At 44.2% G+C, this 25331-nt stretch overlaps 1 protein-coding gene across 2 annotated transcripts in view; it reads left to right on the top strand.

The window, feature by feature from the left end:
* The window catches only part of TBC1D2 (TBC1 domain family member 2), a 62686-nt gene that overhangs the window by 1920 nt on the left and 35435 nt on the right, over window positions 1-25331 (top strand). The window contains exons 2-5 of one of the 2 annotated variants that reach the window (XM_053567930.1): window positions 2153-2282; window positions 8735-8882; window positions 20775-20911; window positions 24773-24969. In XM_053567930.1, the coding sequence (XP_053423905.1) occupies window positions 2153-2282; window positions 8735-8882; window positions 20775-20911; window positions 24773-24969 (612 nt within the window). The remainder of the gene's footprint in view (window positions 1-2152; window positions 2283-8734; window positions 8883-20774; window positions 20912-24772; window positions 24970-25331) is intronic. The other variant, XM_053567937.1, reaches the window with a different exon arrangement.

Raw genomic sequence — 25331 nt, forward strand, 5'->3', positions numbered from 1 at the left:
ATGCATCACAACGCCAGCTGGGTTTTTTGTGGGGTTTTTTTTTTCTATTTTAGTAGAGATAATCAATGTCTCACTCTTGCTCAAGCTGGTTTCAAACTCCTGAGTTCAAGCAATCCACCTTGGCCTCCCAGACTGCTAGGATTACAGGCGTGAGCTGCTGTGCCCAGCCTGCCTCAGGGTTCTTAAGCAGTGTAAGGCCTGGTGAGAGAGACTGACGGGGAAACTGGCATGCATAGTTCCATAGAGACCCTGTGCTAAGTCTGTACAAGAAAAGTGGGTTCACAGGTGGAGTCATTTCCGGTGAGTGGAGGGGCTAGTCAGAAAGGCAAGGATAGCATCTGAGGCTTTACAGGAAAAATAGGTGTGCGATAAGCAGACAAGAGGGAGAAAGATATTCCAGGCCAAAAGAGCCACATGGGCAAAGATAGGAAAACATGATCCAGCTCCGAGTGTCCAGGCAACTCCCAAGAGCCGGGGTACAGAGAAGGCCTGAAGGATGGAGTTGGAGAGCAGAAATCTGGAGGTGGGGCATTTATGAGTTAGGCCAAGGAGCTTGGACTTTGTCCTGCGGGCTGCAGGAAATAGAGTTTTAAGCAAAGAACCTCTGTGGGATTAGAATGTTTAGAAAGCTCAGTCTGGTAGTGGGTAGAGAACAAGTTAGGGGAAGACAGGCAGGTGGTCAGGGAGTCCATCACGGGTGATTAGGAGAGGATGATAGCTGACCTAGAGCTGTGGCCATGGGGAGGGGAACAGTGGCAGTGGCTTTGGGTACGAGGAAAGTAAAATGTGGGAGGACATCAAGGATGGCTGGAGTAACTGGCCAACTGCCTGGCTGGGTCAGTCACTGACAGGAGGGAACTCAAGGGGAGGGGCTGATGGGACATCCAAGTACATGTCCCCTGCTGTAGATTCTTAAATTCCAGGAGGACAGGAAGCGCATGTGTTGACTCAGCCCTGTATCTCCAGCACCTAGCAGTCACTGATGCATATAATGGGTGTTCAATGTACATTTATCCAATGAGTTAATACAGTGGGGTATTTGGGTTTGGCTGGCATTTGTCTGCATTAAGTTAAGGTCATGGTGAAGCCCAAGGGCTGAGGTCTCTTAGGGAAAGTGCATGGAAAGAGAAGACTGGTAGCCATCATTTTGTCTTGTTGATACCTGCACAACAGGCTGAGGGTCTCTTTCATGAAGTTTCCTGGCATAGTACCTACCTGTAGACCCCAGAGAGGGGGACCCCTGTTGCCACGTAGCCTACTGCTCTTCTCATGCGGTCTTGACTGTGGGCAGCTCTGCGAGGCTCCCACCCACCAGCCCACCTCAGACAATCTCAGGGCTTCTCTGTGGAAGCCACAGATCTCCTGGTCATAACTTTCAACAGAGTTTTCTGATCTAGAAATGGGACACCCAGGTTCTAGGAGCAGCTCTACCCACAAGTCTGGGCAACTTCAGAGCCTTAGGTTTCTTCATTCGTGGAAAGGGCTGATCACTCCAGCCTCACCTCCCTCCTAAAGGATCCAGGAAAGTGGGTGTGTAGACCACGCAGTGCTGGGAGACTGTTGACCAACATGTACCATTAACTTATTTGTATTGCTGGAGCACATGAAAGGTGCCGCTGTGTTACAGAGCGCATGTGGCTTTACAGTCCTCATTCATATCCGTGACTCAGTGCATTCCCAAACAGGAGGGATCACCTCCATTCCACTAAAAGGCAGCAAAGACCTGCAGACATCAAAGAGGGAGATAGTGATGGCACCCTGGCCCCACCCAAGTTAGAATTCCAAAGCTCTAACCCCTCTCTCGTAGCAGTCCAAATTCCCCTGTCCAGTGAGCACATTTTGAGTGCCTACTGCGTGTCAGGTCCTGTGCAGGACACTTCATGTTCCTTATCTCATTTCAACTTCGTAACTGCCCTACAAAATGGGTGGTGTTATCGCCATAGTACAGATGAGGAAACTGAGACCCAGTTAAAGAACCACTGAGGGAGAGACAAGACCCTGATTATCTTCTATGGCCTAGAAGCATATAGTGCTTCAAAGGTGAGTACTTACCCACACTGACTATTTTTTCTGGGAAAGAGAGAGTTCCTATCCATGCCCAGTGCCACCCTGCGGTAACAGGGCCTTGCCAACTAATCCTTGTGCTTCTCAGGCCGCCACCAAGCAAGTGATGGTGTACTGGCTGCAGCAGCTGCAGATGAAGCGCTGGGAGTTCCACAGCAGCCCGCCTGTACCTGACGTCGCGCTGGCTGGGAATGGGCCTGCCCTGCACCTCGAGCTAGGTACCCAGGGGTCTGGTGATTAAACCTTCACCTTCCTGTTGAGTGAGTGGGAGGAGTTAAGAGAGATACAGAGAGCCAGGGATGTGGCTCAGGATTAGGTAGGGCAAGAATTTGGGCTTGGAGGCCAGGCTGCCTGTGTTCCTAATCCTGTGTGATTTTAGGCAAGTCACTTAGCCTTTCTGAGCTTTAGTTTCCTTCCCTATAAATTGAGGTTAATAAATCATACCTACTCTTTAGGAATATTATGAGGATTAAATGAATCCATGCATCTACAATGGTTAGAGCAAAGCTGACACACGGTCACAGCCCAGCAAATGTTAGCTCCTGTTATGATAACTATTATGGGAAGTCTCAGAAATGAAACTTTCACAGAGTTTCCATGAGGAGGGTTGATGAGAGATTGTGGTGTTGTGCGTGCTTCTTATGCGAATGTTTTTGCACTGTGAGTTGGATAGATGAGTGATCTTAATGCCTGCGATTCTCATGAGACAGGTTTCTTTGCATCCTTGTGGCTTATAAGTTTCTTGGTCCCAAATCTTAGAACATCCCCACATGGAGGAGCTCAAGAGATCATACCTGTCCACCCACATGCTGCAGCCAGGAACATGACTGGCGGGTTTTAGAGATAGACCACATCACAGCTGCCCCTGTAAGGACACGGAAAACAAGGTCCCAACATAAGGCCACAGGGTATCTAAAGTGCCTTGTCTTCAGTTGGCAGGGAGGCTGAATAGGCGAGGATAGGAATTGTCACCAAGTGCTTCCTGGACCTTTATGCCTGGATGCTTTGTGTCCACAATTGAGTGTATCTACCTTGACCCTTCTCCTCCCTCAGTGTCCTTTCCCTCGGTATGTGGCTCCCACCCTTCCTCAACTCTCAGCCAGCAACTCCAGTCAGGCACTGTGCTGACTATGCTCTCTGACCCACATATTGGACCTGACATTTCTTGCTACCATCGCCAGGGTCATCTCTCAGTTGAAAAATGACAGCAGCCTCCTCTCTAGCATCCCCATGTCCAGGCCTACACCAGAACCCACCCACTTCCCTGCAGCAAGTAAGCTGTCAGGAAAACCTGAACCCGTCACCCCATCCGTGGCTTCCCACCACCTGGCTCCTGCACACAGTGCTCAGACCTCGTGGCCTCACCTCTGCCCGCTCCCTCAGTACCTGCCTTGGGCTTGAGGCTTCAGCAGCACCAGATGAGTCTCTCTCTCTCTCCCCCCTTTGCCTGGCAAATTCCTGCTTATTCTTGCCAGCCAAGCTCCATTTGCACCTACTCTTGCCAATGTTCTGGAAGACTTCTCGGACTTTGCCAACTGGATTCTTTGTGGGTTGTGTTCTAATTCCCCTTGTCCTTGTCAGTCTCCACCCGCTAGCCCTTAACGGTCAGGGCCATTTCTTTGTCACCTATGTTCTCATTCCTTGGTGCCCTGACTAGCACTTGGATATTTGTAGAGTGAATGTGTACATGAATACATTGAACTTTATAATTAAATGAGGAAAAGAGCGTAAAGCCCTTAGCATAATGTCATGCACAGAGTGATTGCTCAATACATCATATGTGTCCTAATGTGTGTGTGTGTACATACATGTGTGTGCTGTTGCTATCATACTGGTACATGTGCACACATGTATACTATTACTATTTCAATAAATGCTCCTTTGATGTTGATAATAATCATCAGTGATTCTTTGGGGTTTCTTTCGAAGGGTTTCTTTGCTTCTGTACTTCTCCTCCAGCCCTCACTCTCCATCTGCCTAAGAGCTACACAGCCCTGGCTACCTAAAAAATTACAGCTGGAGTTGACAAAATTGCTGAAGGTTAGCCTTAGACTAGAAGCAAGAGTAACGCCCCCCCCCCCCGCCCCAACCCCCATAACAGAATTCCCCTGTGTCTTGAACTGAAATTTGAAGAAGCAAATTGTCAAAGCGTGGCTATGGGATCCCCTGGTCTTCTTCTATTGTGGTGAACCTATTCCAGGTTCTTTAATTCTGTGGCTTTGTAGCAGCACACGTGGTGGAGCCTAATCCCTGCTATAGGCATGGGGGAGGGGAGTTAGGTGCCGGGACAACCAGGGTGCCCATCCCCAAGGAGGATGCTGGTGTGAAACCCCAGAAGCAGGGATGTGGGCTTCCTGTGAAGCCTTGCCTCATTCCACAGTAAGCCTGCACCCTCTCTGACCCAGAGACTGGGCAAAACCTTCCCCAGCCCACCCAGAAAAACATTTTTGCAATCTTAAACAAGCAAGCCCTGGATTAGCCATCTGGAGCAATCTGCCCCACCTCTTCGGCCTCCACCCTTCCTGAGGAAGCCAGGCCTGCTTCTAGGACAATGAAAACCTCCTGACACATGTCTGACTTTGAGTCACAGAGACACCATCTGGTAAAAAGTGTCTTGTCACTGCCCTTGAGCAATCTGCAAGTCATGTTTTTAAGCATTTACAACTTTGTTGTATACTTTACATGAACAGTGGTCTCTACAGAGCCAAGAAAGATCAAAGAGAAACCGGCAGATTGGTAATAATAATGAGAACACGTTGCCAAACTAGGTAGAGTTTACAAAGGACTTTTATAAATCACCACAGAAACATGCATGCCATTTGATGATGATGCTCTAACGTGCTGCATGCATCATCTTGTTTAGTCCTGGAACAATCTTATCAGGTAAGATTATCAGTGTTATTCACCTTTTATAGAAGAGGAAACTGAGGCTTGCAGATGTCAAGAGACCTCTCTGAGGTCACATAGTAAGAAAATATCAGCACTGAAATTGGAACCCTAGTTTGCAGACTTATACTCCTGCTCCCAAAGCTGAGGGACAGCCAAGCCATCTCCCTAGGGCCCCCCAGGAAAGCAGTGACCACCTCAGCAGGCCATTTGTGTCTGGGCAGTGACTTCTTCCCACTGGTGGTGGGCAGCCCCTAGGCCCAGGCGGGGAGAATTACACATAAATGCTACTGAAAATTCTTTGTACGGTCGCCTCACGGAGGGCATTTATCCACGCTAGAGAGAGGCCCAGAGGCCCCAGATCAGAGCCTTGGGTCATCAGTTCTGTTTCTTATGGAAAGTACTGTCTCTGCCGTGGCATTGCCATTGTGTGCTGCCCATCCTTCGACACCCCTTTGCACTGGGGCTTGTGCCTTGATGAGCAGTTTCTGCTGCCTTGGAACAGTCTGCTTGTTAGAAAGGGTGCTCTGATCAGCCATGTGGTTTAGTGAAACAAGCAAAGTGAGGAACTGCATTTAAGCCTATAACTGTCACCTGCTAACTTTGACCTTGGCCGTGAAACTTATCCTCTCTGGGCTACTGTTTCCTTAATGGGTGAAACCAACTGGGGATAACACTTAACCCCCAAGACTTAGTTCTCTGTAGTTTTAGAGCAGATCTAAGGCCACAAGTGCCAGTGGTAGGAAAACAGATAGTAGTGGTAGTTTGGGAGGTACTTACTAGGATATTAAAATCTTAAAAAATCTGTAATATTTTGGGGCGGAGCCTGTGGCTCAGTCGGTGGCGCCTATGGCTCAGTCGGTGGGACGCCAAGGGTGGCGGGTTCAAGCCTGGCCCTGGCCAAACTGCAACCAAAAAATAGCCGGGCGTTATGGCAGGTGCCTGTAGTCCCAGCTACTCAGGAGGCTGAGGCAAGAGAATCGCTTAAGCCCAGGAGTTGGAGGTTGCTGTGAGCTGTGTGAGGCCACGGCGCTCTACCAAGGGCAATAAAGTGAGACTCTGTCTCTACAAAAAAAAAAAAATCTGTAATATTTTTTATAATGAATGAGGGAGAATAAAGGTGGTTACAGTGTTGATTAAAAAAAAAATCTTATTTATTTTCAATCAACTCAAAATCTGTATTAAAGACTACTTTAAAAGATGTGAGTCCACAGGGGCTTTGTGCTTTTCTATACATTTTCATGTAATTTAACTCTGAAGGAGTTTAAAAAAAAAAAAAAGCTATTTCCAACCAGGTCACAGCCTCCTCCTCACAGAAGCAGGGCTGGGTTTCAAATCTGCTAACTAAAGCCAGGTTTAGTACTTCCTGCTCCTTTGCTCAAACCCCAGGGGCTCTGTTTCCAGCCGGATGAGATCTGGCCTCTTAGCCACGGCCCTTTCCACTTGGCCTTCCCAGTCCTGTCTCCTTGGGATCCTTCCACGCACTCAGCTCTGGAACCCTTTGCCGTTGTCTGTACCTACACCCTGCACAGAAAGATGCAAGATCCTTTCTTACTCTTTGTGCAGATCCAAATCATCTCTACTCCTCAAGGCTCAGCTGCATTGCTTCCCCCTTCCTGGAAGTCTTTAGCCAGAGGTGGAAGGACTCTGTCTTCACCACCAGAACTGCCCCCAGCTCCTGCCCAGCTGGCGTTCCCTAAGTGTGCACTCTTCTGCTTCCCTCCCTGTTCCTTAGGAGGTGAGCTTTGCTTGGATGCATCTCACTTTCTCTGGCCTCACCTAGAAGCCTCAGGGCAGACACCCAGTCTGTTTGGTGAGAGGGTGAATGGAAGGGAGGACCTCAAAAGAAATTTTATTTTTAGATAGAGCCTCACTCTATTGCCCTGGAGAGAGTACCGTGATGTCATAGCTCACAGCAGCCGCAAACTCATGGGCTCAAGCAATCCGCTTCCCTCACCTTCCCAAGTAGCTGGGCCTACAGGCACCCACCATAACCCCCAGCTAAGAGTTGGTTTTTTGGGGGTTTTTTTGAGTATTTTTTAAATTTTTTCAAATTAATATGCGGGTACAATTTTTAGGTTACATTGTTCTCACTTCCAGGGTGAAGTTCCCTTTGTAGAAGAGCCCTTCACCCAGGGGGCGTGTTATGCACCCTCACAATGTGCACATTAAGTGAGATCCCCCCTCATGCCCTCCCTCCTTCTGCCAAACACATTCCCCCTTTCCCCCTCTGCCCAGCTGGTTTTTCTAGTTTTAGTAGAAATAGGGTCTCACTCTCGCTCAGGTTGGTCTCAAACTTCTGAGCTCAGATGATCCAGCCACCTTGGCCTACAAGGATTACAGGCATGAGCTACTGCACCCAGCAAAAGAATGGTTTCTGAGTAATATCTCAAAGTGCTTGCCAGCCTGCCAAATCCCACAGAGCCTATTAGGATTAACAAATGTGATGTCTGTTGTTGTTTCAGTGATTGCAAAGTTTATTTTTTTAAATAGATTGAATACCTGGCCCCACGTAATATTTTTGTACCCACATTCTTTTTGCAAATATAGTGTAAAAACAACTTTCCTCTACCCCTAAATTTTTCTCTGATTAAATTATTCCAGCCCATAAGTCTTCTTGGCTCTTTTCCACTTGGTAACACTCAAAATTAATTTCTAAATATTTTACCTCTTTCTTATACTTCAATTAATGTTTCCTGGCCTTGAAACCTTCCTTAACATTAAACATTTTGAAATCACTCACTTGTAGAAGAATCCTTATTTAAGCAGAACATTTGGAAAATAGAAAAAAAGAAAAAATACCTATAATCCTATTACCCACCTACAGCCAGTGTTAACATTATGTTGTGGCCTCCTGCCCCTCTTTAAACAATTTAGATTATATAATAATATAAAACATCCTACTTTACTCTTCTTTTTTAGTGTGTGGGGGGGGGTCTTGCTAAGTTGCCTAGGCTGGTCTTGAACTCCTGAACTCAAGTGATCCTCCCACCTCAGCCTCCTGAGGGGCTGAGACTATAGGCACCTGCCACAACACCTGGCTCTACTTTGCTTTTTGACACTCAGCAGTGTGACCCTAACATTTCCTTGTGTTTTATCACCATCTATTTTACATTTGTTTTCTGTTGATAAAATAGCCCATTCTTACCACAGGAAATTTGGAAAATCCAGTAAGATGTAATGAGAGTATCCTGCTCTCTTCAAATCCCATCATGCAGCTATTAAGATTTGGGGGCTTATATTTCTCTGAAACTTTTTCTGAACAATTGAGATCCTACTACAAACCCAAGTTTTCATCTAGCTTTTTCCATTTAACATTCTATTGTATGCACGTTCCCTGTGTTCTTAAGCATTCTTCATTAACATCATTTTAAATGATTAATATTCTATTATACAAAGACACCATGATTTATTTAACCTCTTTCTAGATTTTTATAAGTTAGTTCCAATTTGAGGCTATTATATATAATACCAAGATGAACCTCTTGCCACATGAAGTTTTCTTTGCACTGCTGATGTCTTTAGGATGGATTCTTAGATGTAGAATTATCTGCAGGTCTACATATTTTTAAGGGTCTTCCAGGAGGGCTATACCAGAAAAAAGCATCATTGTCCCAGCTGCAGAGCATTTGGTGAGCAGCCCACAGAGATGGCTTGCTTGTCCATGCAGCTCCCCAACTTCTCCCTGCTCCTAGTCATAACTGTGCCCCTAGCATCCCACCTGTCCAATCTTAGCAAGTACAATGACCTGGGTGGACTGATTTTCCTTTCCTTTGTTCCCCAGAGCAAGAGGAGACAGAGCTGGAGGAGTTCCTGTGTCCTGTGAAAACACCCACTGGGCTTGTGGGCACAGCAGCTGCCTTGCAGCCGGTCCCTGCCATGCCCTTGGCCCTTCAGAATATTTCCCTCAAGCACCTGGGAACTGAAATACAGTAAGTGCCAATGGAGCTGAGGGGCTGGCCCAGCTACAAGCAGCCCCTCCTGCAGGGCTTGACCTGGTGCAATTCCCCTGCAGGGAGGTGGGCCAGGAAGAAGGTTGGGGGCTTTATTTTCAGTTAATCATATTATTACTTTAAAATATTCCATTTGTTCTGGTTAGAAAGTAGTACATGTTCATTACAGGAAATCAGAAAATCTAGAAAGATATAGATTGAAAATTACCCGTATTCCTGTCACCCAAACATTCTGAGCCTATCTCTTTCCTCCACATTTTCTCTATGCATAATTGAGATTATATTGAATATGATGTAGTGATGGCTTCACAAATGTCTACTCATGTCAAGTGCATCAAATGATTCACTTTTAACATATGCAGTCAGTTGTATCTCAACTACTTGTTAAATTTAGTAATGCATTAAATATATACTTTCCTTTTTTTTTTTTTTTTTTTTTTTTCTCAGTTTATAGCCAGGGCTGGGTCAGAACCTGCCACCTCCGGCATATGGGGCCGGTGCCCTATTCCTTTGAGCCACAGGCGCCGCCCTTTTTTTTTTTCTTTGTTTTGTTTTTTAGAAACAAGAGTCTCACCCTCTGCCCTGGGTAGAGTGCTGTGGTGTCACAGCTCACAGCAACCTCAAACTCTTGGGCTCAAGCAATCCTCTCGTCTCAGCCTCCCAAGTAGTTGAGACTATAGGCACCTGCACAACACCTAGCTATTTTTAGAGATGGGATCTCACTCTTGCTTAGGCTGGTCTCAAACTCGTGAACTCAAGCAATCCACCCACCTCAGGCTCCCAGAATACTAGGAGTATAGGCATGAGCCCCCGTGCCTGGCCTTATATGCACACTTTCCTATTGCCAGACTTTGTTTTAAATAGTTCATAAGGAGGTAGCAGGATAGCCTGGGTGCTAGAGTCAGACTGCCTGGCTGTGCATCCTGGCTCGGTCAAGCATGGGGTGTGCCTTGGCAAGTTGTTCGATTTCTACCTTGTTAGTAAATGTAGATACAATGATGCTTGCCTTAGAAGTTTAGTATGTGGGTTAAACAGGTTAATGCATGCATATTGCTTTAAAACTGGGCTCAGAGAACCAAGAGATGAATCCAGCTACTTACCGCTATTTGATCTTTGACAAGCCAAATAAAAACATTCAGTGGAGAAAAGATTCCCTATTTAACAAATGGTGCTGGGTGAGCTGGCTGGCAACCTGCAGAAGACTGAAACTGGACCCACACCTTTCACCATTAACTAAGATAGACTCTCACTGGATTAAAGATTTAAACTTAAGACATGAAACTATAAAAATACTAGAGGAGAGTGCAGGGAAAACCCTTGAAGAAATTGGTCTGGGAGAGTATTTTATGAGGAGAACCCCCCGGGGAATTGAAGCAGCTTCAAAAATACACTACTGGGACTTGATCAAACTAAAAAGCTTCTGCACAGCCAAGAACACAGTAAGTAAAGCAAACAAACAGCCCTCAGAATGGGAGAAGATATTTGCAGGGTATATCTCTGACAAAGGTTTAATAACCAGAATCCACAGAGAACTCAAACGCATAAGCAAGAAAAAAACAAGGGATCCCATCGCAGGCTGGGCAAGGGATTTGAAGAGAAACTTCTCTGAAGAAGACAGGCGCGTGGCCTACAGACATATGAAAAAATGCTCATCATCTTTAATCATCAGAGAAATGCAAATCAAAACTACTTTGAGATATCATCTAACTCCAGTGAGACTAGCCTATATCACAAAATCTCAAGACCAGAGATGTTGGCGTGGATGTGCAGAAAAGCAAACACTTCTACACTGCTGGTGGGAATGCAAATTAATACATTCCTTTTGGAAAGAGATATGGAGAACACTCAGAGATCTAAAAATAGATCTGCCATTCAATCCTGTAATTCCTCTGCTGGGCATATACCCAGAAGACCAAAAATCACATCATAACAAAGATATTTGTACCAGAATGTTTATTGCAGCCCAATTCATAATTGCTAAGTCATGGAAAAAGCCCAAGTGCCCATCGATCCACAAATGGATTAATAAATTGTGGTATATGTACACCATGGAATATTATGCAGCCTTAAAGAAAGATGGAGACTTTACCTCTTTCATGTTTACATGGATGGAGCTGGAACATATTCTTCTTAGTAAAGTATCTCAAGAATGGAAGAAAAAGTACCCAATGTACACAGCCCTACTATGAAACTAATTTGGGGCTTTCACATGAAAGCTATAACCCAGTTACAACCTAACAATAGGGGGAAGTGGGAAGGGGGGGTGGGTAGAGGGAGGGGGATCGGTGGGATCATGCCTGTGGTGCATCTTACAGGGGTATTTGCGAAACTTGGTAAATGTAGAATGTAAATGTTTTGGCACAGTAACTGAGATAATGCCAGGAAGGCTATGTTAACCATTGTGATGAAAATGTGTCAAGTGGTCTATGAAGCGAGTGTATGATGCCCCATGATCATATCAATGTATACAGTTAAGATTTAATAATAAAAAAAAAAAAAACTGGGCTCAGCAATCTTAAGTGTGTGATGAATATTAGCTGCTGCTGTTGTTGCTCTAGTCCAGTGGGAGGAATGGAAGCATTCAGCAAGTCAAACTATACTTATCACTGATCCTGTGTGGGCACTGTCTTCCGTGTAGGTTTCAGGGAAACTGGGACCACTTACCAGGCAGAAAGATTGCTCACTGGACTTGGTTTAGGGACTCCTAGCTCTGTGACTCAAGAACAGTATTTCCCATGAATATATCAATGTACACAGCTATGATTTAACAACAAAAAAAAAATAACAGTATTTCCTTCTGCCAGCTTTAGTGTTGGAATTTATTTAGGTAACTAGGAGGGCAGTGATGCCCTTCCCAGGAGAGAAGCAGGTTTTAGGGAAAAGATTATGAGCGAGTGTTCTTTGGCATCTGCTGAATGCTATCTCACAAGCATTTGGTGGAGGGGCCCAGGAGAGAGATCTGAGCTGGAGAGAGAAATTTAAGGGGTAAAGGGCATTGCTGAGTGGGCATGGAGTGCACCCTATAGGGGATTATCCCTCAGGAGTAGCTGAGGGGAATTAGGTACATTCGGGAGTGTGCCAGGGCAGAGAAGAGGCCTGAGAAATCTGCCTGTCTAGACATCACTCACTCAAGGCCGTCTCACCAAGACAAAGCCAAGTCAGTGCCTGATGCAGCAGCAGAAGCAGAAGAGAAAAAACACAGAGACCAAGAAAGGAAGGAAGTTTCAGAGGATCAGTCAGTCACTTCCCTCCTGTCACTTGTAAGAGCCCACAGAAAATTCAAGGCAATGTTGCAAGAGACATGCCCTGGGCTGTTGAGAGTCCCAGGCAACTTGGCGAGATCAGGGCTGCCTCTGTGTCCTGCACCCTTTTGTCCTGGATGGTCTGGGAGCTAGAGGTTGGTGCTGCCTTGAGCCCGGATCGTAACTCAGTTGAAGGAAGTAGGGAGTTTCCTGAGCTCTGTGCTAACTGCTTTATGCTCTCATTCAGTTGTCTAGACAAACCTGTGAAGTGGTATCATAATGTGGTTATGTTCTCAGAGCATGGAATTAGACGTTCAGGGCTGACACCCAGCCCCACCACTTACTAGCTGTGTGGTTTTGGTTACTTATCTCTCTGAATCTCAGTTCTCTTGTCCAATGGAGGTGATAATAATACTTGCTTCATTAGGCTGTTGTGAGGATTAAATAAATAAAATGTGTTATAGCGTTTAGCTCAGAACTTGGCCCATGGCCCAACCAGTGTTTGTTATGGATATGCATATGTTGTGGATATGCATATGAACATATCCTCTTTGGTAAACTGGCTTACCCAAGCCTTCCAGAACAAGGCTTCATGACCACCACCCCCATGCTGGGTAGGCCTTTCAGACCTGAAGTTAAACCTATACAATAAAATGGTCTATGAACTTCTCCCAGAAAACTTGATAAATTTATGAAACAGGCCTTTTCCAAGCACAATGGCTTAGCTGGGTAGTGACCAGCTGGACTATTTCAGAAGGTAGTGAGTTCCCAATACCCAGAGGAGATATGTGCTAGGGACTAGAAGACCTTTTGCTGCCCTAAATTTGGGCCTTTCTGTGCCCTCCAACAGCCCAAGGATGACTGCTTATGAGCCCTAGGATGTGTTGGGGAGGCTGAATTTCCTGGACAAGGGGAAGTATGAGCAGCAGTGACGGTCACCCCACCTAGCCAGTGCCTCTGGCTATAGATGTGACCCCTAAAGGGTCTCTCTGCGACTCAGGCTTGTGGTTTGTGAAACCCATGTAGCAGGGCTCAGCACAGGACCTAGCAAAAAATTATGCTCGGTAAGTCATAGCGCCCATCACAATCATCATCATTCTTTTCAGTGTAACTACACTCTTAATTTCAGACGGGGAAGAACTAGGAAGTAAGAACTAGGAAGAAGTGACGAGGCCAAGGAGTCAGGAGCACCTTATAATAGAACCTTAGTAATAATAGGGTAAACATTGGGTATTGGGAATGCTAAGTTCTGATTTCTTTTCTGCTCTAGTTCAACTGATAAATTTTTCCCTCCATCCTTCAATGATACTATCTATGAAAGTCCAATCTCATTTTTTTTTTTTATTCTAGATCCAGCTGTACCAAAAAACTGGGATCTTGTTTTAAAACTAAGTTTCAGGGGCGGCGCCTGTGGCTCAAGGAGTAGGGTGCCGGTCCCATATGCTGGAGGTGGTAGGTTCAAACCCAGCCCTGGCCAAAAAAAAAAAAAAAAAAAAACTAAGTTTCAGGGCGGCGTCTGTGGCTCAGTGGGTAGGGCGCCGGCTCCATATACCAAGGGTGGCAGGTTCAAACCCGGCTCTCGGTTAAACTGCAACAAAAAAATAGTCGGGTGTTGTGGTGGGCACCAGTAGTTCCAGCTACTCGGGAGGCTGAGGCAAGAGAATCGCCTAAACCCAGGGGTTGGAGGTTGTTATGAGCTGTGTGACGACATGGCACTCTACCGAGGGTGATAAAGTGAGACTCTGTCTCTATAAAAAAGAAAAATTACTAATTAAAAAATAATAATAAATAAAACTAAGTTTCATATCAAATGGTGGTTCTTTGAAGTTGACGAACCTTTAACTAGACAGACTAAAGAAAGAGAGAAGATGCAAATTACTAAAGTTGGGACCAAAAGAGGGGCATTCCAGCAACCTTACAGAAATAGAAACTTTCAAAGAAATATTATGTAGGCTCGGCGCCTGTAGCTCAGTGGCTAGGACACCAGCCACATACACTGGAGCTGGCATGTTTGAACACAGCCCGGGCCTGCCAAACAACAATGACAACTACAACCAAAAAATAGCCAGGCATTGTGGCAGACACCTGTAGTCCCAGCTACTTGGGAGACTGAGGCAAGAGAATCATTTAAGCCCAAGAGTTTGAGGTTCCTGTGAGCTGTGACGCTACAGCACTCTACCAAGAACAACATAGTGAGACTCTGTCTCAAAAAAAAAAAAAAAAGAATAAAAATGAAATATGTACAACTATATGCCAACAAATTTGATTACTTAGATGAAAACAGACAAATTTTCCGTTTTCTAGAAAGACAAATTGTGGAAACATATTCAAGAAGAAGCAAAATCTGAATAAACTAGTAAATAGTAAAGAGATTGAATTAGTGATCAAAAAACGACCTACTAACAAAAACTGAGGACTAGGTGACTTCCCTAGAAAATCCCACTACATGTTTAAAGAAGAATTAATACCTATTTTCCACAAATTCTTCTAAAAAAACAGGAGGAGAGGAAACACATCCCACCTCATTCTATAAGGCCAATGTTATTCTGTCACCAAAACCAAGCAAAGGCATCATAAGAAAGCTACAGACCAATATCCTTTATGAAGACAGATGCAAAAATCAATAAAAACTAGCAAATAGAATTCAGCAGCATATAAAAAGAATTATGTACCACAACAAAGTGGGATTTATTCCAGCAATACATGGTTGGTTTCACATCTGAAAATTAATTTATGTAATACACTATATTAATAGGGTGAAGGTGATCATTTCAATAGATGCAGGATATACATTTAGCAAAATTCAATACCCCTTCGTGATAAAAATACTGAATAAACTAACAGTGGAAGAAAATTTTCCTGTCCTAAGAAAGGGCATCTATCAAATAAAAACTACTTTGAGATATCATCTAACTCCAGTAAAATTAGCCCATATCACAAAATCCCAAGACCAGAGATGTTGGCATGGATGTGGAGAAAAGGGAACACTTCTACACTGCTGGTGGGAATGCAAATTAATACATTCCTTTTGGAAAGATGTTTGGAGAACACTTAGAGATCTAAAAATAGATCTGCCATTCAATCCTATAATTCCTCTACTAGGTATATACCCAGAAGACCAAAAATCACATCATAACAAAGGTATTTGTACCAGAATGTTTATTGCAGCCCAATTCATAATTGCTAAGTCATGGAAAAAGCCCAAGTGCCCATTGATCCACGAATGGATTAATAAATTGTAGTATATGTACACCATGGAATATTATGCAGCCTTAAAGAAAGATGGAGACTTTACCTCTTTCATGTTTACATGGATGGAGCTGGAACATATTCTTCTTAGTAAAGTATCTCAAGAAGGGAAGAAAAAGTATCCTATGTACTCAGCCCTACTATGAAACTAATTTATGGCTTTCACATGAAAGCTATAACCCAGTTATAACCCAAGAATAGGGCGAAGGGAGAAAGGGAGGGGAGGGAGGGGGGAGGTGGGCAGAGGGAGGGTGATTGGTGGGATTACACCTGCGGTGCATCTTACAAGGGTACATGTGAAACTTAGTAAATGTAGAATATAAATGTCTTAACACAATAACTAAGAAGATGCCAGGAAGGCTTTGTTAACCCGTGTGATGAAAATATGTCAAATGGTCTATAAAACCAGTGTATGGTGCCCCACGATCGCATTAATGTACACAGCTATGATTTAATATAATAATAATAATAAAATTTAAAAAAAAAGGAAGAAAGGGCATCCGTGAAAAACCCAAAGCTAACATACTTAATGATGAAAGACTTAATGTTTTCTCCCTAGGATCAGCAATAAGACAAGGATGTCCACTCTGGCCACTTTTATTCAAAATCATTCTGGAGGATCTAGCCAGGCCATTTAGGCAAGAAAATGAAATTAAGGCACCCAGATCGCAAAGGAAAAAAGTAAAACTCCCTTTATTTGCAGCTGACATGACTTTATATATAGAAAATCCTAAAGAGATACTACTAAAAGTAAGAAATTAGTTTAGCAAGGTTGCAGGATACAAGACCAATACAGAAATATCACTTGTATTCGTATACATTTGCAATAAACAATTCAAAAATGATGAAATTAACACAATTCCATTCACAATGTCACAAAAAGAGTAAAATATTAGGAATAAATTTGACAAAAGTAAGGCACTTTAAATGGGTTAGTTTTATGGTATGCAAATTATATTTCAACAAAGCTATTGTATAAATATTTTGAATTTAGTTTTTGTAGAACTTGTAGGGGTGAGGGGAAGACAGTAAACAAATCTTGAGCTTCAGTTGTGTGCCTGGCACCATTTTCTGCACTTTATGTGAGTTATCTCATGTGATTTGTGAAATGAGACAGCCTTGATTTCTCAGTGAGGGAAAATCACCTTTTAATAAGCAAGGTCTTTCAAGTTCAACAAATAATCACCCAAAGATTCCAGTTAGGTTGAAGAGTTTTTCGCCTCCATTGTTTAGGGAGTCACATATTCTGTTTCTATTCATTCTAAAATTACTTCAGAAATTTTACACTTCAGGGGGGCGCATGTGGCTCAAGGAGTAGGGCGCCGGTCCCATATGCCGGAGGTGGCGGGTTCAAACCCAGCCCCGGCCAAAAAAATCACAAAAAAAAAAAAAAAAGAAATTTTACACTTCATATTGAAGTCTAAAGTTGGTGTCTCCGCCTTCCTCTTCAACAACCTCTGTGAAATCCAGTCATCCTCTTCCTGTCGTACGTTTATGTTTTATTGTTGCCCAGTCTTTTGGCTCCGTCTTGGCTTACTCCCCAATTAAACATTATTTCTTTATGGTTTATTATCATAGTTGATATTTGGCTTAGATGTGTCTTCACGTCTTCCGGTTGCTTTACTCACAGTTCCTTTTTGCACGCACAATTTCCTTTTGGGATCATTTTCTTTCTTCCTCAAGAACATCCTCTAAAAGTTCCTTTAGGGAAGAACTGTTGGCAGTGAAGTCAGTTTTTCTTTGTCCACAAAAGTCTTTTTTTTTTTAATATATTTTTGTGTGTGTGGTTTTTTTTTTGTTTGTTTGTTTGTTTTTTTTTTTGGTCAGGGCTAGGTTTGAACCCGCCACCTCCGGCATATGGGACTGGCGCCCTACTCCTTGAGCTCACAGGCGCCGCCCCACAAAAGTCTTTATATTACTCTCGCTCTTGACAGTCTCAGAGGGAATAAAATTCTCAGCATATTGACTATCTTATTCTTACGTCTTGTTGCTGTAGTGAAGTTGGCCAGTGGTCTGGTTGTCATTTCTCTGCAAATCAACTGGCTGCTTTAAAAATGGAGTTCTCTTTGTCTTTGCCATGTATTTTCCTTTATTATCCTTCTGGGGATTAATGTACTTTTTGAATCTGAACATTTGACTCAATAATCCTGAAAAGTTCTTATCCCTTATCTCTGTATTGCCTCTCCCCATTTTCTCTGTTCTTTCCCTTGGAAGCTCTGATTAAACATACATACGTATTACGGTTAGTGGAGCCCATAATGTGGTCTAAGAACCAACAGCTAAGCATCACCTGGGAGCTCTTTACAAGTGAAAAGTTCCTGCCCTCCACCTACTGAATTAACATCTCTGTGGGTGGGACCAAGACCTCTTTATTAACATGATTTTCTGATAATATTTTATTTTATTTTATTTCATTTCATTTTATTTCATTTCATTTCATTTTATAGACAGAGCCTCAAGCTGTCGCCCTGCGTAGAGTGCTATGGCATCACAGTTCACAGCAACCTCCAACTCCTGGGCTCAGGCGATTCTCCTGCCTCTGCCTCCCAAATAGCTGGGACTACAGGCACCTGCCACAATACCCGGCTATTTTTTGGTTGCAGCCATCATTGTTGTGTGGCGGGCCTGGGCTGGATTTGGGCCTGGGCTGGATTCGAACCTGCCAGCTCAGGTGTATGTGGCTGGTGCCTTAGCCACTTGAGCCACAGGCGCCGAGCCGATAATTCTTTTTTTAATTTTTATTTTTTATCTTTTTTAATCACTTTATCACCCTCAGTAGAGTGCTGTAGTGTCATAGCTCACAGCAACCTCAAACTCTTAGGCTTAACCGATGCTCTTGCCTCAGCCTCCCAAGTAGCTGGGACTACAGGTGCCCACCACAACACCCAGCTATTTTCAGTGATGGGGTCTCGCTCTTGCTCAGGCTGGTCTTGAACCTGTGAGCTCAGGGCAATCCACCTGCCTGGGCCTCCCAAGTGCTGGGATTACAGGTGTGAGTCACCGCACCCAGGCTTTCTGATAATTCTTAAGCCACTAAACTTTGAGAAGCATTGTACAGCCACTAAAGTTTGAGACGTATTGTACATTGAAAAGTTGAACTTTTTCATTCTACTTTCCATGTCTCTTAACCACTCTGTCATATTTTTATTACTTCCGACTCTCTGCTAAGTAGTTTTTCTAAATCTATCGGTTTGCCAATTTTTCCATTAGTTGTATCTAATGTGCTGTTTAATCATTGAGTTTTATATAAAATATATAACTACATATTATCATATTTTACATTTCTATAAGTTCTATTTGACTCTTTTTCAAGTATGCCTGGTTATTTTTATAGTCCTTGTTCCATGACTCCATGTTGAATTTATTTATATAATATAGTTATTTAAAATTTTTTTTAACTTACTTGGTCGTGGCTCTAAGCTGTTGGTAGGAAGTAGGTGTACCCCATGTGTTTCTCGCCTTCCACGGGCCAGCAGCTTCCTATACGTGTTCTCATGATGGAGGGGAGGACAGTAAGGCAAGCCCTACATGCAAGTGCATTTTAAGCCTGTGTTTCTACCACCTCTGATAATGTCCAGTTAGCCAGAGGAAGTCACGAGGCCACAATCAGTCAAGAGGAAGAGGGGGGAGCTATTCCCGTAGAAGTGTAAGGGAGGGAGTGAACAGTTTGGTGAGCAATCCAATCTATACATTCATCTTCCTCTTTACTTCCCACTGGAGTTCATGTCCTTTTTCATGTTTAGTCTCTGGTATTTCCCTCCCTTTCCTGAGACTTGAGCTAAGTGTTTTAAAAATGTGTCTTGATATTTGTGGAGTGAGGGTTTTTTTGTTGTTGCTGTAGTTTTTGGCCAGGGCTGGGGTTGAACCCGCTACCTCCAGCATATGGGGCTGGTGCCCTACTCCTTAAGCCACCGGCGCCACACTGTGGGATAAGGGTTTTTCAGAGTGATTTGTCTGTTGCTAGAAGTCTTCCATTGCACACAGGGATTACATATAACAAAGCCAGGTTTCCAGCACAGGACTGTAGACTTTCACATTCTCTTCCTTGATGACATGGTAATTGCTACAAGTAAATGCCTTACTATTATAGTGTTTTTCAAACTGTTGACCATGACCACAATAAGAAATCACTTTTTTCTTACAGTTCACTACACATATAAGTAATTCACCAAATGTCAATTGCTCCAGCCAAAAAAACCTGCAAACAAACAAACAAAAAAAAATGTCATTGCTTACTAAGTGGGGTGCACTCTTATTCTTCCTATTTTATTGTTTAAATTCTGGTAGTGACACCAAACTGATTTTACAATTCACCGGTGGGTCACAACCTGAAGTTTGACCTAGTGACCTAGTGACCTAGTGAGCTCCTTTAATCATTTCCTATTCCTTGCTAATAAGTTTGGAATACATCTACTTTTATCTCTTTGTGAGGACAAATAACCTCAATTGAGCTATTTTTTCATCTGGCTCATTATGAATTTCTCCATAGGCTATTGTCCTAGGCCAGCCTTTAGTGCTGCCTCATTCCTTCCTGTAAACCACACATGAATTGAACCTGTCCCGCACCAGCAGGCGTGCAGGTAGATCAGTGCCCAGTTCTTAAGGAACTGACACCCTGAGGCTTCAGCCTAGACAAGTACTTGACCAAGGTGTGGCCCAGCCATGAAGTACATAAGCTCCTTTGAGGCTCTGAGATCATAGTGAGGTCAGTGAGGGCTGCAAAGAGGACGGCTCTGAGGGGGGAAAGAGAGCAGAGGGGAAGGATGGCAGGAGATGTTTGCAACTCATCTCAGCAGAAGTAGGGAGTCACTGGTAGCTTTTTTTTTTTTTTTGTAGAGACAGAGTGTCACTTTACCGCCCTCGGTAGAGTGCCGTGACGTCACAGGACTCACAGCAACCTCTAGTAGCTCTTGGGCTTACACGATTCTCTTGCCGCTGGTAGCCTTTTTTTTTTTGCCACTGGCAGCTTTTGAATGAGACCAGATATGGGTTTAGGGAAGTTAGTTCAGCAGGTATATTCAGCGTTCATTTGGCACACATGTATTAAGTGCCTTGTGTTCTGGGCACAGTTCTAGGTATTCCAGATGCATTGGTGAACAGAACAGACAAACAGCCCTGCCTTCATCCAGCTTATATTCTAGCAGCAGGGTTGGGGGCTGAGGGAGTCAAGCTTATATTGCTCCTGTGTGGAAGGTGATGAGTGCAAAGAAGGAGGGTGAGGGAGACCGGGGTGGCACGTGTGGGGCTGCATTCTGCAAGGTAAAGGGAGCACTTGAGATGACTGGGGTGTGGAGATGAGCTCTAGTCATGCAAGCGGGAAGGGCTGGGGACAGGACAGCAGGGCTATCGGCCTCATGCTCCTCTGTGCATGTCCTTGCAGAAACACAATGCACAACATCCGTAGCAACAAGCAGGCACAAGGAACAGGCCGTGGACCTCCAGAGGAAGAGGCTCCACAGAGCAGAGAGCCTCAGAGGGAGGAGCAGCCCGTGGCCCCTGACCCCAGCAGCACCCCAGGTGAGCCTGTGTCTATTCTGAGCTGCCTTCAGAGACCAGCTGCTGAGGGCTGGAATGAGCGCTCTCTCCTCCCTGAGAACCAGCATTTGTGTGTTTGTGTGTGTCGTGGTCTGCTAGGGCTGCTATACCAAAACACCATAGACAGCCATTTACTTCTCACAGTTGTGTGGAAGCTGCGAGATCCAAGGTCAAGGTGACGACAGGTTTGGTGTCCAGTGAGGGCTGCTTCTTGGTTTGCAATTGGCTGCCTTCTTGCTGAGTGCTCTCACGGCTGAAGTCTCTTTTTTTTCTTCTAAGGGTACTAATCTCCTCATGGGGCTCCAACCTCCTGATCTTACCTAAATCTGATCACCTCTCCAAGGCCTCACCTCCTAATACCCTCACATTTGGGGTTAGGGCTTCGACATGGGAATTTGGGGGAACGCATTCAGTCCACAGTAGTGTGTCAAGATGAAAATCTCTAGATCACTCCTGGGGCATTAAGTTTTTTTTAATTGTAAAATATACATAACAGAATTTACCATTTTACCATTTTTAGGTGTATGATTCAGTGGCTTTAAATGCATTCACATTATTGTACAACCATCACTACCATCAACCTCCAGAACATTTTTGTCTTCCCAAATTGAAATTTTTAGCAATGATTTCTGAAATAAAAGAAAATACCTGTCATTTTTTTTCTTCTTTTCCTACTTAAAAATACATACACACACTACGGGAAGAGTATAAAAATACCTTTCTGGGGTGACCAGCATCAGATCTTTCTGAAGACATGAAGCACATGACCTTGAGATTGACATAGCATTTATTGTTTCTTTTGCAAAATGTAAGTGACTCATACAATCAGGAGGTTGATGTCTTTGGAATTGGCATTGGTACCCTTAGAATGTATTTTAACTTAGGAACAATTAGGAGAAAACTGTTGGGGCAGCGCTGTGGAGGCTTCTTACAGCAGCAAGATCTGCTAGGCTGTGTAGAAATAGCTCTAGAAAAGTGCCCTTTGGAGCAGTTAGTGTCTCAGGAGGCCCCTGCAGGGCAAATGAGCCGTCCCAGAGAAGGTTGGTACTGTATCAGATCAATATCAATAGTAATAAAATTAGCACTTATGTGGGAGTTACTTTGTGCTAGGCTGTACTAAGCATTTTTTGGTACAAACTTTATTGAGGTATAATTCACATACTATATAATGTACCCATTTAAAATGAGCAATTCAGTGGCTTTCAGTATATCCGCCGAGTTATGCAACCATTACTACCATTAATTTTAGAATATTTCTGTTACCCCATAAAGAAACTCGCATCCATCAGCCCCCAATCCTTACCTCCTGTAACCCTAGGCGACCACTAATCTACATTCTGTCCTGTTTGGACATTTGCTGTCCTTTGTGACTGGCTTCCCTCATTTAGCAGAGTCTTTTCAGGTTTCACCCATGTCCTCTGAGCAGTTTGCCTATATTGATCTATTTAATCTTTACAGTAACTGAAGCTATGGATACTGTCTTTATCCTCATTTGATAAATGGAGAAACTGAGGCATGCGAAAGTGGAGTGACTTGCTTACAGCTCCATAGTAAGTGACAGAACCAGGATTTGGGCCAACCAATCTGGCTCCACACTGCTGCCTGAAGCCTAATTTTCCAAGTCAGTGATCTTTCAAATAATATCTTTATTGCCCAAAACGTTGACCCCTAAATAAAATCTAACATAGAAAGCAGATTTTAAAGAGCAGAGTTGAGGTGGGCTCCTCCTCTGCTCTTCCCCTGTTCCTCCCACTCCCCCTTCCCATCTGCATCAGCCCTTCAGGCACTCCCATGAAATTCCAGGGCAACAACTTAAAACTTAGGCCTCGTTTTCTCCACCTGTAAAATGGACGCAGTAGTCCCTAACCTGCCTGTGCTCAAAGATGGTGGATGGTAGTGTTATCAAAGATGGGAGATAGTAGTGTTATCAGAGGGCAGCAGAGCTCCAGACAGCCTCCCTGCTCTCCTAGGCCCCATAACAGGAAAGAGAAAGAGGCATTGCATCCCTCTGAGCTCTGCAGTCTGCTCTGGACCTGGTGCAACTGCATTTCCCTTAAGTCTAGAATAAAACCATTCTGTTGCACCAAGCAAGGCCAATGTCTGGTTCCTGTTGTCTGCTGGAGTTCTTCATCTATTCAAGACTGTTTGGACAGCCCTTGGCCTGGTCTCCTGCTAAGTCATTCATCCCAACCACTGGGGTCCCATTGCACATCCTTCTTTTTTTTTGAGACAGAGTCTCACTATGTCACCCTCAGTAGAGTGCTGTGGCGTCACAGCTCACAGCAACCTCAATCTCTTAGGCTTAAGCGATTCTCTTGCCTCAGCCTCCCAAGTAGCTGGGACTACAGGCGCCTGCCACAATGCCCAGCTATTTTTTTGTTGTAGTTGTCATTGTTGTTTAGCTGCCCGGGCTGGGGTTCAAACTCACCAGCTTGAGTGTATGTGGCTGGCACTGTGACCACTGTGCTATGGCTGCCGAGCCAGCACATCCTTCTTTTTAAAACACTTTTAACATCTTAGTCCCAAAAGGATTGGTGATAGTTTACTGAAATACATGTTAGCGGAAAAATAAATGAGTCATTGGGTTAGGAGATTTAGATAAAACAAGGTAAGACCCTACAGAGTATCTGCACATAGGTAGCAAATGTAACTCTGAGCTTCTCAGCAGCCAAGGCAAAGAGGAAAATGCAAGTGGCTAGATTATTTCCAGCATACATATGAAAAAATATATATTTTCTTAGAAGCAAAGCTTTTCTGGCACTGGGATGAAAGGATTTCTCCTGCTAGGGCCTCATAACAGCCATGAGGTGTATGTCCCATGTGAACATGTTTCTCGGGTCCCTTGACTACTAATCAGGCCACTAACTGTCCTTTGATGCAGGCTGATGGTGAGCTCTATCTCACAGGCTCAGATCAGGGCAGGACAAGGCAGCCCAGAGTAGTGATTCTCTGATGTTAGATTTTGTTTAAGAATAAAATTTAGTGTCTTGAAAACAGTGGTCAGCAAAACTTTTCTGTAAAGAGTTAGATAGGAAATACTTGAAGCTTTGTGGGCCACAGGGTCACTCAGCTTTGCCTTTGAAGAGTGAAGCCAGCCATAGGCAGCATATGAACAAATGGGCACGTCAGTGTTCTAATAAAACTTTACAATAGCAAGCCATGGGCTGGATTTCACCTTTGCACCATAGGTTGCTGACCCTTACTGTAGAAGAAATAAAAGGACTGTGTATCCTTGAGGCAATCAACTGGAAAATGTCTGCTTACTAATCTTGGAATAAGAATCAAGTATAAAAAAAAAAGAGAGAGAATCAAGTGTAAGAGTTTGTGCTGCTTTCTGGAGCCAGAATGCAGAGTACAGATATTCATTCTGTGTTTCTTCCAACAGACAGATCTATGTGCTTTGAAAATCTCCCAGCGGGTAGAGATGGGATCTTGCCATAAGAAACAAGACATCCTTCCAGGGCTTGTGCCTAAGGAGGAAGCCAGTTGGCAAACACCAGCATGGTAGTATGAGCTAGACCCATGCAGCTTGGGATCTGAGGGAAAGAGAGCCCAAGGACACTTTAGCAGATGGATTAAATGACTCGGCCAGCACTGTGTCAATGTTTGTTTAGTCCTGTGGTCCTCAAAGCCTGACCCCTGGACAAGCTGTATGTCAGCATCACCTAGGAGATTTTTAGAAATGCATATTGTTGAGTCCCAGACCTATTGAATCAAAAGCTCTGAAAGTAGGGCCCAACAATCTGCAGTTTAGCAAGCCCTCCAGGTGCTTCTGGAGCAAGCTCAAGTTTAAGAAGTACCTACGTCGTCAGTCATAACCTCTGTGTTTCTCCTCTTGAGCAGTGAGAGAGCCAGCAGATTCTCCAAAGCCCGTACCCAAGTCCTCTCTGACCACCAATCTCATTCAGAAAGCCAAGCGCCAGAACAGCACCTTCCCGCTCTTTTCCGAAGGACTCACAAGGAACCGAACTGCCCAGGAGAAAGTGGTGGCCTTGGAGCAACAGGTTCTGATACTCACCAAGGAGTTAAAATCTCAGAAGGTGAGCTCTGGCCCTGGGGAAGCTGCAGGCTCCTACAGACCCCTCCAGATCTGGAGCCTTTCGGACAAGCTAGATAGGGGGCCTCTCCCTCCTAGTCACCAGCACTCTTTAAAGATCAAACTCAAGAAGCTGCTGTCACTCAAACTAGGTGACACAAGGCCACAAAGGGCAGATGTCTTTGGAGACCTACTTAGTAATTGTCTCTTGGATTTTCCTGGAGGTCCAACATCTCCAGGACCTTGGTCTCACCCCATACCCAAAGAAGGACAGTATTTGGAGGGGGTGAGCTGAAGGTAGGGTCACAGGAAGGGCCACGCTGACAGAACTGGGAGATCTTTGACCTGGCACCTGATAGCTGGGTA

This window comes from Nycticebus coucang, chromosome 2, assembly GCF_027406575.1.
Source record: "Nycticebus coucang isolate mNycCou1 chromosome 2, mNycCou1.pri, whole genome shotgun sequence".
In the NCBI taxonomy this organism is placed as follows: domain Eukaryota; kingdom Metazoa; phylum Chordata; class Mammalia; order Primates; family Lorisidae; genus Nycticebus; species Nycticebus coucang.